The sequence below is a fragment of the Diorhabda sublineata genome, chromosome 10 (assembly GCF_026230105.1).
Source record: "Diorhabda sublineata isolate icDioSubl1.1 chromosome 10, icDioSubl1.1, whole genome shotgun sequence".
In the NCBI taxonomy this organism is placed as follows: domain Eukaryota; kingdom Metazoa; phylum Arthropoda; class Insecta; order Coleoptera; family Chrysomelidae; genus Diorhabda; species Diorhabda sublineata.
In genome coordinates, this window is record NC_079483.1 from 3933762 (window position 1) to 3946708 (window position 12947).

At 33.9% G+C, this 12947-nt stretch overlaps 1 protein-coding gene across 2 annotated transcripts in view; it reads right to left on the reverse strand.

Moving 5' to 3' along the window:
* LOC130449801 (probable multidrug resistance-associated protein lethal(2)03659) overlaps positions 1–12947 on the reverse strand; it is a 30761-nt gene that overhangs the window by 2474 nt on the left and 15340 nt on the right. Inside the window, exons 5-11 of one of the 2 annotated variants that reach the window (XM_056787811.1) lie at positions 11442–11598; positions 7370–8211; positions 6934–7183; positions 5140–5539; positions 4086–4236; positions 2763–2993; positions 524–1041 (exon numbers count right to left, since the gene is read on the reverse strand). In XM_056787811.1, the coding sequence (XP_056643789.1) occupies positions 524–1041; positions 2763–2993; positions 4086–4236; positions 5140–5539; positions 6934–7183; positions 7370–8211; positions 11442–11598 (2549 nt within the window). Of the gene's footprint in view, positions 1–523; positions 1042–2762; positions 2994–4085; positions 4237–5139; positions 5540–6933; positions 8212–11441; positions 11599–12947 lie in introns of both variants that reach the window. The other variant, XM_056787810.1, reaches the window with a different exon arrangement.

Consider the following 12947-nt stretch of genomic DNA (forward strand, 5'->3'; position numbering starts at 1 on the left):
TGAAGTGAAGAGGAAGCAGGTTCACTAGCGCCTCTAAGGTTATAGTTGGGTAGGTTGACATTGCTCTTGTTACACCTAGAAAGATTAGCTTTTGAATCTTGTTTAGTGTTAATTTTTGAATTTGATTTGATATCCCATCACTGGTGTGATTGACAATTTTTGGTTTTTTCTATGAATTTTTCTTCAAAACCTTAAACTGTTCAAGTTACCCGTCTTTTGAAGTTAAAACTTCAAAAACTACATTTAAAATTCTTCAAGTGTCCACCTACAGCTTTCTTTTCTTTGTTTTTAAAACTTGCTTAATTCACTCACATATCAGAATACATCCTATTTGCAATTATTTTCAAAGTTTCAGTGTAATAATTGTTCATATTGTTTTTCTACTTTGCTTGTAACATCATTATTCTTTTTCCAACTTTCATAACAACACAAGTGATTGAGGATCTAAGAGAAAAGTTCCCCACGTTGACACGTGCTTCAATATGTACTAAATTTCAAGTTTCATGTTACAATTTCAACTCACCTCATCTTTATATTCGTCAAATGGATCTAAATTGTTCCGTAATGTACCAGAAAACAAAACAGGCTCTTGAGGAATTATAGAAATATTGGATCTGAGATCTTTCAAAGATATGCTTTTCGCATCGACATCATCGATCAAGATTTGACCATCAATTTCCGCTAATCGGAAAAGAGCTTGAATTAAAGATGATTTTCCAGCACCAGTTCTTCCTACTATACCCACTTTTTCCGTTGGCTGTATTTTAAAACTTAAATTTTTCAATACCGGTGGGTCGTCACGTGAATAGTGTAAAGACATATCAATAAATTCAACTTTTCCTTCCTCGGGCCAATTCTTTTGGGGTTTCTTCATCTGTTCCTCTTCTTCTTCTTCTTGTTTCAAATCCGCATATTCTTGAACTCTTTCAACTGACGTCATTTGGTTTTCTAATTCACTCCATTGACGCATGCCCCATTGAAAAGTACCAGTTAACGTCATTGCTTGAGTTAAAGCGAGACCCATATTTCCGGCAAACTGTTCTGAAAAAGTTGTACCCTATTAGTTATAAATAATTCTATCATAATTAGACACTGAGATATGATTGGAAGTATCTGCCCAAGATACAGATATCTGCCCAGATACAGGAGACAATATTTTGCAAATTGAACGGTTTTGAGATATTCATTATTAACAAGTTCTGCAACATCTTGTTACTCGTGAACAATAAATGTATCAACACTGAAAACATAGTTGAAAAAATCATCCAGCGTGAATGCTGAATGCACAAAGGTTCGCAAAAAAGGAGGCAAATAAGTTGGAATGACATAAAAGAGAAACAAATATTTCCCAAATTTTCTATGAAGATAGATTCTTGTTTTTAGAACGATTTTAATGATTACAAAAACCTCAGTTTTCCCCACAGATTTCGTAAACCGAAGACAAAGATGTTCAAGCTAATTTCGCTTGTGTTGCTAATAGATAAACTACAGTCTACTGCTTAATTTTATATTGATAGTTAATTGGTATTTCAGAACAAGTAATAAAGATATCTCCACACTAAAATCAATTGATGTCAAAATATATCTTTGACAACCATCAAGATCTGAAGCTTCTTGGTGCTTGTAAACAACGATGGAATCTATAACCACCAGATATTGAATATAGTTTCAAGGATATATAAAAGGTCCTTACCTAGCATGAATGATATCTCGCAAACTAAATCATCTTTTTTGTGTCAACCAAAGGTGATAAACCGATTATGTTCACGATAGATAAGAAATCTGACAATATTCAATTGATATGGTCGAAAGTAATCATTGACAACTATCTAGATGTGAAGCTTCTTGGTTTTTTCAGACAACGATAAAATTTATCACCACTACACCTTGAATATGGTCCACAAATCACAAAAAATAAGAAAAGAAAGTCATATAGTTGATTGGTCTCTATGAAGACATAATAAATAATCCCCAAACTGAATGCAATTGATGTCATATCATTGAAAACCATCAAGATCTGAAGCTTCTTCGTTCTTGCATACAATAATGGAATCTATCACCACCACACCCTTAGTATGGTTTGATAAATGAATAAAAAGTCCTTACGTCATCACAAAATAGATGTCATATAATTGATTAGTCTCTAGGAAGGAGTAATAAATGAACCCCAAACTGAGTTCAATTGATGCCATATCATTGAAAACCCTCAAGATCTGAAGCTTCTTCGTTCTTGCAAAAACTATGGAATCTAAAGCCACCAGATATTGAATATAGTTTCAAGGATAAATAAAAGGTCCTTATCCAGCATAAATGATCCAAGTCTTACAAAAACAAATCAAGAATGATTGGGTGACCCAAAACAGAAAAAATACCTTGCAAACTAAAAAAACCTCGTTTGTATAAACTGTTTTGTATTTCTTATAGTCAACTAAATGTAATAAATCGATGGATAAGAAATATGACAACATTCAATTGTTATAGTTGAAATTAATCATTAATAACCATCAAGACGTGAAGTTTCTTGTCTCTCGCAACAGCAATGGAATTTATCAACACTGAAGATATAATTGTAAGAATCTGGTGCTCCTTAAAAAAAGTTTCTATAGGGGTTAGGAGTATTTTACTATTTCACTCACAGCTCTATAAACCTCAGCGAATCAGAACAGTAATTAACTTCCATGCGAGATAGAAGATCAGAAGATTACAGAGTAAGTATAAATATTAAGAAGACTGTCATTGATACATCTTCAGCATATCCTTACCGCTTTTAATAAACAGCAATGCCACAATAACCAGTGCAATGTATATAACACAAATAAAGTCCAACCAAAATCCAAATGTTCTATTAGCTCCTAGGTACATGAAGAAAGCAGCGCTGTGTAAATTTTGATAGCGATCGAATTCGGTTTTTAATATTTCTTCGGCCTTAAAAGCTCTTATAGTAGTCAATCCTTGAAGAGATGCTGATAAATGTGTGTAAATCGGACTGCGAGCTGAAAAATAAAAATATTAATAATAACATTAATAAATATAATATGGAACTTTTAAAAGAGTATCTACTAATGTCCATCTTGGATTCCGGGACACACCGTAGCGAAGAGAAATAAAATAGCTGATAAGCTCGCTAAAGCGGAGGCAGACAAGCCCTTCATGGAACCCGAACCCTTCTGTGGTATCAGCTACAGACAATGTAAAAAGCACTGGAAAAGAAGGTGGTTATGAGCGAAACCAATTATTGGGACTACCTACAGGGGCTTAGACTTTCCTGGAAACTATATGCTGAAAAGATCTGTATGTATCAATGTAAAAACAATCTACGAATACTAACAGGAGTTTCATTGGAGCACTGTGCCCAACAAACATCTGAAGACCCTAGACCCAGTAGGTAATGTGGCTTGAAGGTTTGGTTGCACAGAGGACGAAACCTCTATCCATCCTTTGGGTCGAAGTGTATAGGAGTCTCTAAATCCATACATACATACTTACAATGTCCATCCATCTTAATGATTTACATGCCCCATAATACAATACTAGTAACTTAAAATGAAGTTACTGATATAGTTTAGGTGAATTAGGAAACTATATAAATCAACTTTTTTTTCTAAGGAATATTTTATCCTTAATTGGATTTGAGGATATTGGAAATCTTCACTCTGATAAGAGGTATTTACTTGGAAGGAAAAGATGTTTCTTTTTCGTATCTCACAACTTTTATATTTGAAGATAAAACTTTTAATCCATTTATGTCTCTGTCAAAGTTGTCACCGATCTGCATCTGAAGAATCTTTGTATTATAAAAAACAGCGTTGGGTTATGGCAATGAAGCTTTGATTTTTTTAACATGTTTCGACGAAATGAGATGACATACTAGCTTACGGCACTGTTCATGGTGCGTACAGCTGCGAGTAACTCATTGTAATAGTTTTAGACACTTAGCGCCTCATACGGAATAGATATGGTAATATTAAATCCTGTAAACATTATCTTAAAGTATACATTGGACGAAAAATATCAATTTCAAATTTTTGTTGGGGTACGACACCATTGAAATAGGAGTGCGATTATATGTAACTGATTATACTTACTAATCGATTCCACTCTCTTAACATCTCGACTCGTCTCTAAGAATATTACCCTCAAAACATAGAATATAACAGCAATGGTTATTGTAGGTATCATGATCCAGTATGACAGACTGGATATTACCAAACCGATTCCAGCTACTGATAATCCAATCTAAAATCAATGAAATTACTTTTCAAAGAGGTAACACTAGAATGAAATTTTTAGCACGCAAATATTTGAAGGAGACTAAAATACTGAGAGAAAGAGAGAGAGACTCAGAAAAAACACGCGCCTATAAATAAGAAAATCTTCTACAAGGTTTGTATGAAAATTTTTCGACCTAACTAAGAAATAAGACATACGACTATTTTCATCAATCCAAATAATAATTGTCGTCTATCTCCTCAAAATTGGAGTATACATATCCGATTATTTACTCGTCTGTTGAATATCTCTCTTTTTCAAGTGAAACGTTGAAGTTAGGAAACAGAAAAAAGTAACTGGGGGCGCACTTAATGGCCGTACGTAGTCTCTAACTACTTTTTCATTTGCGTTGGTGTTACGACTTCTAGTGATAAACCATTATCTCCAATCGTCGTGTTTCGCTTGTTTCCCCAATTCAATCTTAGTCACAATTCACTACAGCACACCAACAAAAGTTGTTCGCTGACGAAGCATTTTGAATCAAAAGCTCGCCTGTCAAAAATCAGAGAAACCAAACAGAGAAGATGAATTATTTTCCACCAAGACAATGCCAGCTCTCACACACCACTTTAAAACATCGAATTGGGTCATCCAATGATTTTTTCTTATTTCCTCAGATCAAAAATAAATTGCGAGCTCAACGTTTCTGTATACCTGAAAAAGCGGTTGATGTGTTCAACGAAAAATACTTCGACAATTGGTTAAAACGCATGCAAAAGTGTATTGATCTTAACGGAGAAGATTTTTAAATATATATTTTTATTTGTATATCCCAAAACTTGAGTAACAACTCTCGTCTATGGAGTTGTCTTTCTCATAGAAGTGACACATTATATATAAATAATCAAAAATAAGGAGGAAATTACTCACTTGAACGGTATCTAACAACGTCATTGGTAAAACTTCATCGAGCGAACCGATATCCTTAGAAAATCTATTCAATATCCTTCCAGAGGGGTTTATGTTGAAGAATCTCATTGGACTGTAGACTATATTAACAAACATCTTATTATGTAATCGTGTCGATGCAGTTAAACACCATGAGTAAAAGAATAGTGATCTTATAAGTACAACAACAATTGCCATTATATTAACTATAGCGTAATAAGTGGCAGTATTGGTACTTGTAAAAACGGGTGTTAACCACCAATTAAATGGATTATCTGAATTTGAAGTAGGTGGTAGTTCAGAGAAATTTGTGATATTCGACACTTCCAATGGTTCAGTAGAAGACAATAAATTTTCTGTTATCCATTGCTGAATGTTTACCCTAAAAAAAGTTATTGCTCAATCAATCAAAGCAAAACATTGATTGAATTCTTATGAAATTTCATGAATTCATAATTAAATAAAGTACTATCTGTAGCATACAACGCTTAAGAGCAGCTTAAATACGAACCTAGACATCTACTCCTCTTTATACAGCAGCCTCAAGTAGATCCACCGAATATTGCACAAAGAAAATAGAAGATATCATGAAGAACGCCAATAGAAGAAGATTCCAAAAAGTTATAACTCCCTCCAAGATCCAGATGAAGGACCTGTTGAACTTTATCAGAGAGAATTACATCCCGAATTAAGGAAAAAGAAAACAGCTGGAGAACGATCAGGAGTGAAGACAAAAGAAAGAAATAAACTAAGAATTTGAATAGGGACAGATTTATAAAGTGGATTCACTCATTCAAGGTTCTTTTGAGTTGTAGTAAGTCGCTTGAGAATTTTTCTCAAGAATTTATAGTATGAAGAATATGAAGAGTTTTGATATGGTGATTAATATAGGTCCACCATTTCTGATCTAGTAGTCCAGAAAATCCTGAATCAATAAAACAAAAGCATCATCAACTATAAAAGAGCAGACACCAGTAGTGATCACGTATTGGTCGTAGCCAAATACAAACAAGAACTTAAGACACATGATAAAATCAAGACAGAAAGAAGGTATGACATCAAGAAACTTAAAATTAGAAAAGTGGTTATCTGAAAAGAAGATACAAACTTATGAATTAAAGATGATTGGGGATGATATCAAAAAGGAATGGTAGATAAAGCGAACCTTCACCTAGAAAGGCCATAGCAGTAGAGAAAAGAAAATAGTTTGATGATCAGTGCAAGACAATAACAAACATATAGTAAAAATGATAATAGACAAATATGGAACCTAACAAACAAGTAGAGAGTACGAATAGAAGAGAAATTGCAGATGAAAAAGAGAACAATGGACGAGTAATTAATTGAGAGAACATATGACGACAAGAACGAATTGTTGTGGAAACGAAAAAGGCTATGACATAGAAAGGACAAACCAGGCAGAAAGGCAAAGTATTTAAAACAACTATTAAATGTGGATGAAAACGATTCAGAAGAAGAGTGAATAAATTATTGGAACCAAAATGTTTAAGGAGAATTATCAAAAAACTGAGAAGTATACAAATCACAAATGAACTGAAAAGCAATAAGAGAGCCAGAGAATTCAAGCATTAATCTCAGAGGATTTAGGAAAAGGAAACCAGATATATGGTAGAAGGCACTAATATGCCCAATTTATAAGGAAAAGAATGAGACCACAATACAAACAACATTCAAATCTATCCGACTAAATGACATTTAACTCCTAAGAAAAATGCTCAATGTCAATTATATTATTATTTAAAGAGATTTACTTACCAAAAAGTGACAAAATATTCCGTGGCAATCTCTAGAATCTGAGTAAGACAAAATGCTAATAATAAAAGAAAAACTTTGATGATATTTCCTCCAGCTTTAGCATATTTCAAATACACCCTAGCAGAAATAGTACCAATTCCTTTATCTTCTCTTCGTAACGTTTGTAACTCCTCTTCTTCGGGTTTATCTTCTTTATTCGCAATCATTCTAGATTTCCTTCTCACTTCCTCTTCTTCTTCTTCTAAATCTGCTAACAGTTTACTATATTCTGTATTCGAATTCTTCAAATCCGCATAAGAACCAGAAACTTCAATCCGACCGTTCCTAATCAAGTAAATTCTTTCAATATTTTTAAGATACTGAAGTTGATGAGTTACCAATATAACGCATTTTTTAGCTAAATAACTACAAATACATTCATCGAAGAGCTGCTTACCAACATGAGTATCTACAGCAGAAAGCGGATCGTCTAGTAAATATATATCAGCGTCTTTATAAACAGCTCTAGCTAAATTAATCCTAGCTCTTTGACCTCCGCTCAGAGTCACTCCTCTTTCACCAGCTAACGTTCTATCCCCGTGAGGAAAAAGTGTGAAATCTCTTTGTAAAGCGCATACACGTACGACTTCATCGTACTTTTGTTGATCGAATTCTTGCCCGAATAAAATATTTTGTCGTATACTGCCTCCAAATAACCAAGGCTCCTGAGATGCGTAAGAAATTGTACCGTGTACAGCGATGGATCCGCTTTCAAGCTCCAACTCTTTCATTATAACGTGTAACAACGTTGTTTTTCCACTACCTACTGCCCCGACAACAGCCACAACTTTACCTGCGTTTACATTAAAATCAATATCTTCCAAATTATTCTCCGGGCGTGATTTTAACCATTTAGCAGAACCATTTTTGATTTGAACATTTACTCCGGAAACTTTCGATTGTAATTCAAAATTCGGTTTGTAATTCCCATTGGACCAGTTTTTCGGTACCGCTTTATCCTCGCCATGAATTTCATCGAATAACAGAAATTTTTGGATTCTCTTCATAGAAATATACATTTCCGATCCTTGAGACACTGCTTGGGGAAAGAAAAATGTGAGGGAACCAAGAAGCCTATAATATGAGGTGACAGCATAAGCATACGATGCAGTTAGAGCGTCCTGTGTTAAGGCGTAAGTAATTATACATATTGCGACTGCTGCTCTATTCAAAATTAGATCCATTGACATTAAGATGGCTCTTATTACTGATGTGGATCTGATGTACTTCATCTCCTTCCTAGAAAAACAACAAAATATGAAATTTCAATTCTATATTATAAGTAAAGTTTGGGGAAGAACTCGAAACTTGTATAGAATACCTCAGCCCCGATATTCAACATGTGAAATTGCCGAAATAAAAAATATTATAACCCACAGATATATATTATAGATACTGGGGTGTCATGTACTCTACGACCCAAAGGATCCATTGTGTCCCCTTTTCTTCCTGCTATACTGCGTAGCTCAATTTATACAGATGGTCTGATAATCCCACTTCTTTTGGAAAGTCCAGAATCTGGGATAGCTGTAGCTGCCACAGATCTTCATCTTCTATTTTATACACTCCCAGTAATAAAGCTCTGGAGCTCCGTAGGGCTTCACACTTCGAGAGAATTTGGATAGAAGTTTCGTCCTCTGTACTACATAATCTTCTAGTCTAGCATCTTCAGGTATTTAATAAGGCAACAGTGCCCTGATAGAACTCGTGTCAGTATTTGTAGATTGTTCTTACTAAGATTGATACATTCACCAGATCTATTCTGGTTATAGTTCCCCAGAAGAGTCTTTGCTTGTCTTACTCTCTGTAAGTTGTCTTTATACTTAGTTTTGCTCCTACCTAACTTCTTTTCCAATTCTTTTTCTATTGTTCTGTAACTGATTCCACAGAAGGTTTCAGTTTCCATGAAGGGCTTGTCTGCTCCCACTTTAACAAGCTTATCAGCTGTTTCATTCCCTTTTACTCCGGTGTGTCCAGGAAGCCATTGTAGGGTAGCTTACCTATATCGTGAGGATTTTTATCTGCCTATAAATGTATTATCAATTCGTTGTTTATCTATAAACCAATGAGTGTAGGGCAGTCTTGTTAATTAATCCTCTGCTTCCACGGCAATCACTTTCTGGATGTTAAATGGGTAAAGAAGTTGCTCCTGGAGAATCCTATGAACAGTTCTCGTTGATACGTTAAATTGTAGTATTAAATTGTAGTGACATTTCACGTACACTAGTTGTGGGATCAGCATCAACTGAATCTAATGTGTTTTGTTCTAAAGCTTGTGTTCGTATAGTTCATTGTTGACTTTTTGATATAACACGTCCAGAAATATCACTTTGAGAAAAAAAATGGAAACTAGTTTATTTAATTTATGTAGGCAAACCTGTCTCCCGTAAGTTGCGATCAACCCTACAAAAGTTCTATACAATCAGGAATAGTTCTGCCCGGAGAGGGTTCAGTATACAACTTTCTGGCTTCTGACGAGTTACTAGAAGCCAAACCATACATAAAAAGCATGTCGGCATATTTACTAAAGGTAAATTCTACCATATTGAAACTTTGAATACGATGTAATAATTATTGATGACAGGATTTGAAAAGACTGATAGCAAAGTGACATTAACAAATTAAGTTAATTGAAAATCACGTTGCAGCTTCTTTGTTAATAGCTTACTAGATGAAAAATAATTATTAATCTCTTTCAAGTTTTTCCTTATGCCAGTCATATGATCTTCGATAGTGTGTAATACAAATTTCTATCATTTATTCATTAAATATCCAAGGAATGGTTGATTACAATTTATGATAATTTTCTGTCTGTTATTATGATATTAATGTCTGTTTATGACGAGCGGTTTCCTTGGCATGTACAACAATCTAAAAAGATTACCTTTTTGTTAAACAGGTTGTCCCTGTAAAAGTGACTGATTTTTAACCATTGGACATATGCCGCTTCGGGCATTCAGTAGTGTACAATCTATATTTATAAAAGAAGGTGTCCTGACTGACTGATTCATTCCCTCATCAATGCCCAGCCAAGGCTATTAAAGATATTAAAGAGACATGAAATTTTGAGGATATGTTTATATCGGTGTGTGGAGGTGCGCTTAGAAAGGATTTTGCAAAATTTCGATTATAAATGGGTAAATTTCGATTTTAAAGGGGTAAAACGGGGTATGTTTGAAAATTCGATTTTTTCGTTTTTCTCGGCCGCTAATTGAGATATCGTCTTCGTTTTTGCACTAAAACATTCTCCGTATAAATACCTAAAAACCAATTTCTGCGATTTACAAAATTCTACTTGGAAAGGGTTCAAAGAGTTGAACAAAAATTTTTATTACGGAACCATATATTTAGCAATTCTTCATGATGAAATGAGGTATCAAAGCGATTCTTTTTTAGAAATGGACCCCGTGTGAATATCTAAAAACCAATTTCTCCGTTTTTGGAAATTTCTTTTTGATTTCTTTAAAAAGGGTTAAATATGAAATTGAATTTCCAGTGTTTCACGCAGCCAATTCTGCATAGATATATGATTATTTCATAATGTGAAGAAGACCGTTTCTCCTTCCTCCTCATTTCACTGCAGGAGACACGTGAAACTTTCTCAGCGTGAGAATTTCTAATCAAAATTCTTGGTTTGCCAACACTTCCCGAGCTTTTAAGACAGCGGAATACCAATAATACACTTGAGTCTTGAAGAGGCACTCATGCTTGAACTGCTCAAATAATTTTCGATGGATTTCCATGCGGATTCCACATTTTATTGACCAAAAGACGAATAACGATGCGTTACACAACAGATACTGGTACATCCTTCCCGCTCATGGTTACAAGTAGCCAAAAAATTGAGGTTACACAGTCCTGGCTGTTCTCTACGCTTTACAACAGAACAGTCTATCTATCAGTGCAGCCACTTCAACGACTTTAAATTTTTCCCGCGTTTATTAAAAAAATCCGATTCATATTTGAATCACCTCGTATGAACAACTTATAGTTGCAACAGAAGTCTGGGAGATAAAAATAGGAAGAAAATTGAAGCGATTTAGATCTAAATTTGCATAATTATCTAAATAATATTTGTTATATTTATTACATTATGTATTTTTTAGTTTTAATATTTATTTTCTACGGTTGTTTTTTTTTGTAATAATAAGTCCTTGATAATTGTGCATTGCATTTGCAATTGAATACTCCACTTATTTATTTTGTTGTTTTCTCAAAACTACATCTTATTTATATACCTCCATTTCAATTATTTAAACCTTTCTATTCAATAAATATACTAATTTGTGCATTTGCAGTCAATAGTATGGTAACTTCATATCACTTGTATTATTAACTTTTTCAGTTATCCATTATCACAATAAATATCATCGTGATCCAATTGATTGCTTGTGTTTCCATTAAAAAATTTTCAATTACCAAAAAACAAGACTATTTTTTTGTAAAGATAAGTTTTCTAGAATACTTACAATCTGACACTCTCAACTAATTTGGCGAAAGGATATTCCCAAGTGTACATTTTAATTACTTGAATGCCTGATATAATTTCGTTCATTAATCTCACTCTTTCATCTGTTCTTAAAGCTGTTTGTAATCTATATTGAGAAGTTTTCTTTCCAAGCCATGCTGAAAAGTAAACATAGTTGAAGTTACATCGAAAAAATCTAGTTTATTGAAAATTAATTTGAGGAATAGATATTATTCATCATCAATTCAGTTTAGGTACACATTATGTTATAAATACAACTTAACTTCCTAAAATAATCCGATTTTGGTTAGATTATAAAATAAATAATGTGGATAAAAGTTTTTCATACGATTTTTTTATAAATTTCATATTAAAGATATCAACATAAGTCTAGTTAAAGTATATAGAGAATACAACATTGTGTGTATATTGGTCCAAGAGCTTAATCTTCTCGGTATTTCGATGTACAACTAATATACATTCAAAATGTATCATTTAAAAGGTTTTTAAATTACATATTGTGGTCTACTCGTATAACTAAATTAGTGCGGTTTTTTCAAAATTTCAACGTTTATTTAAGAAAAACATGTACAATAGTATTATTAAAAGTATTGCCCATCTGAAGATATGACCTTTTCCCATCTTTCTGGCAATTTAAGGATCTCAATAGAACTGCGCCGGCTTGGCAGCTAAAAATGATTGAAGCCAATTTTTGATATCTTGCTCTGATGTGAAAAGTATTCCAGTGAGGACGTTCTACATCGACCGGAACAAATGGTAGTCAGAAGGGGCAAGGTCTGGGCTATAAGGCGGGTGAGGTAAAACATCCCATCCACTGTTTTCCAAATAGATTTTTACCAGAATAGCAACGAGGAACCGAGCGTTGTCATAATGGAAAATTACTGCCTCGTGTCTGGTCGCATATTCCAGGCATTTTTCGGCTATTGCTCTCCTCAAAACGGATTAATTGTGTTCGATTTCCTAACTTTTGAATATATCCAGATGCTGTTAAAAGTTTTGATATGGCTTCTTGAGTGACACCCAAATTTTCTGCGAGAACTTTTTGTGTTTGGCAACAATCTTCATCAACTAATGCTTCCAGTTCTTTATCTTTCAACTTTTTTTGCTACCCAGCAAAAGCCTTCAAAGCCAAAATCACCACTTTTAAATCGTGCAAACCAATTTTGACACGTTCGGTCAGCTAAAGCATGTTCACCATAAACTTCCACCAAAATAGATGACTTTCGGCAGCATTTTTCTTCATATTAAAGTAATGGAAAAGAACTTCCGCAAAAACACTTTTTCAGGAACAGTTCGACATATTGAAAATTGAAAAAAAATTATTGTTGTTAACGCTTCAAACGAATAGCATATACTGAAAAGACGTGCAATAACAGTAGCTTTCCGACGCAGGTTCGGAATATTGGAACGATGTAATATTATACAATTCACGCCATCTCTTATCAAACCGCACTAATCAAGTTATAGACCCAAACAAATCATAATT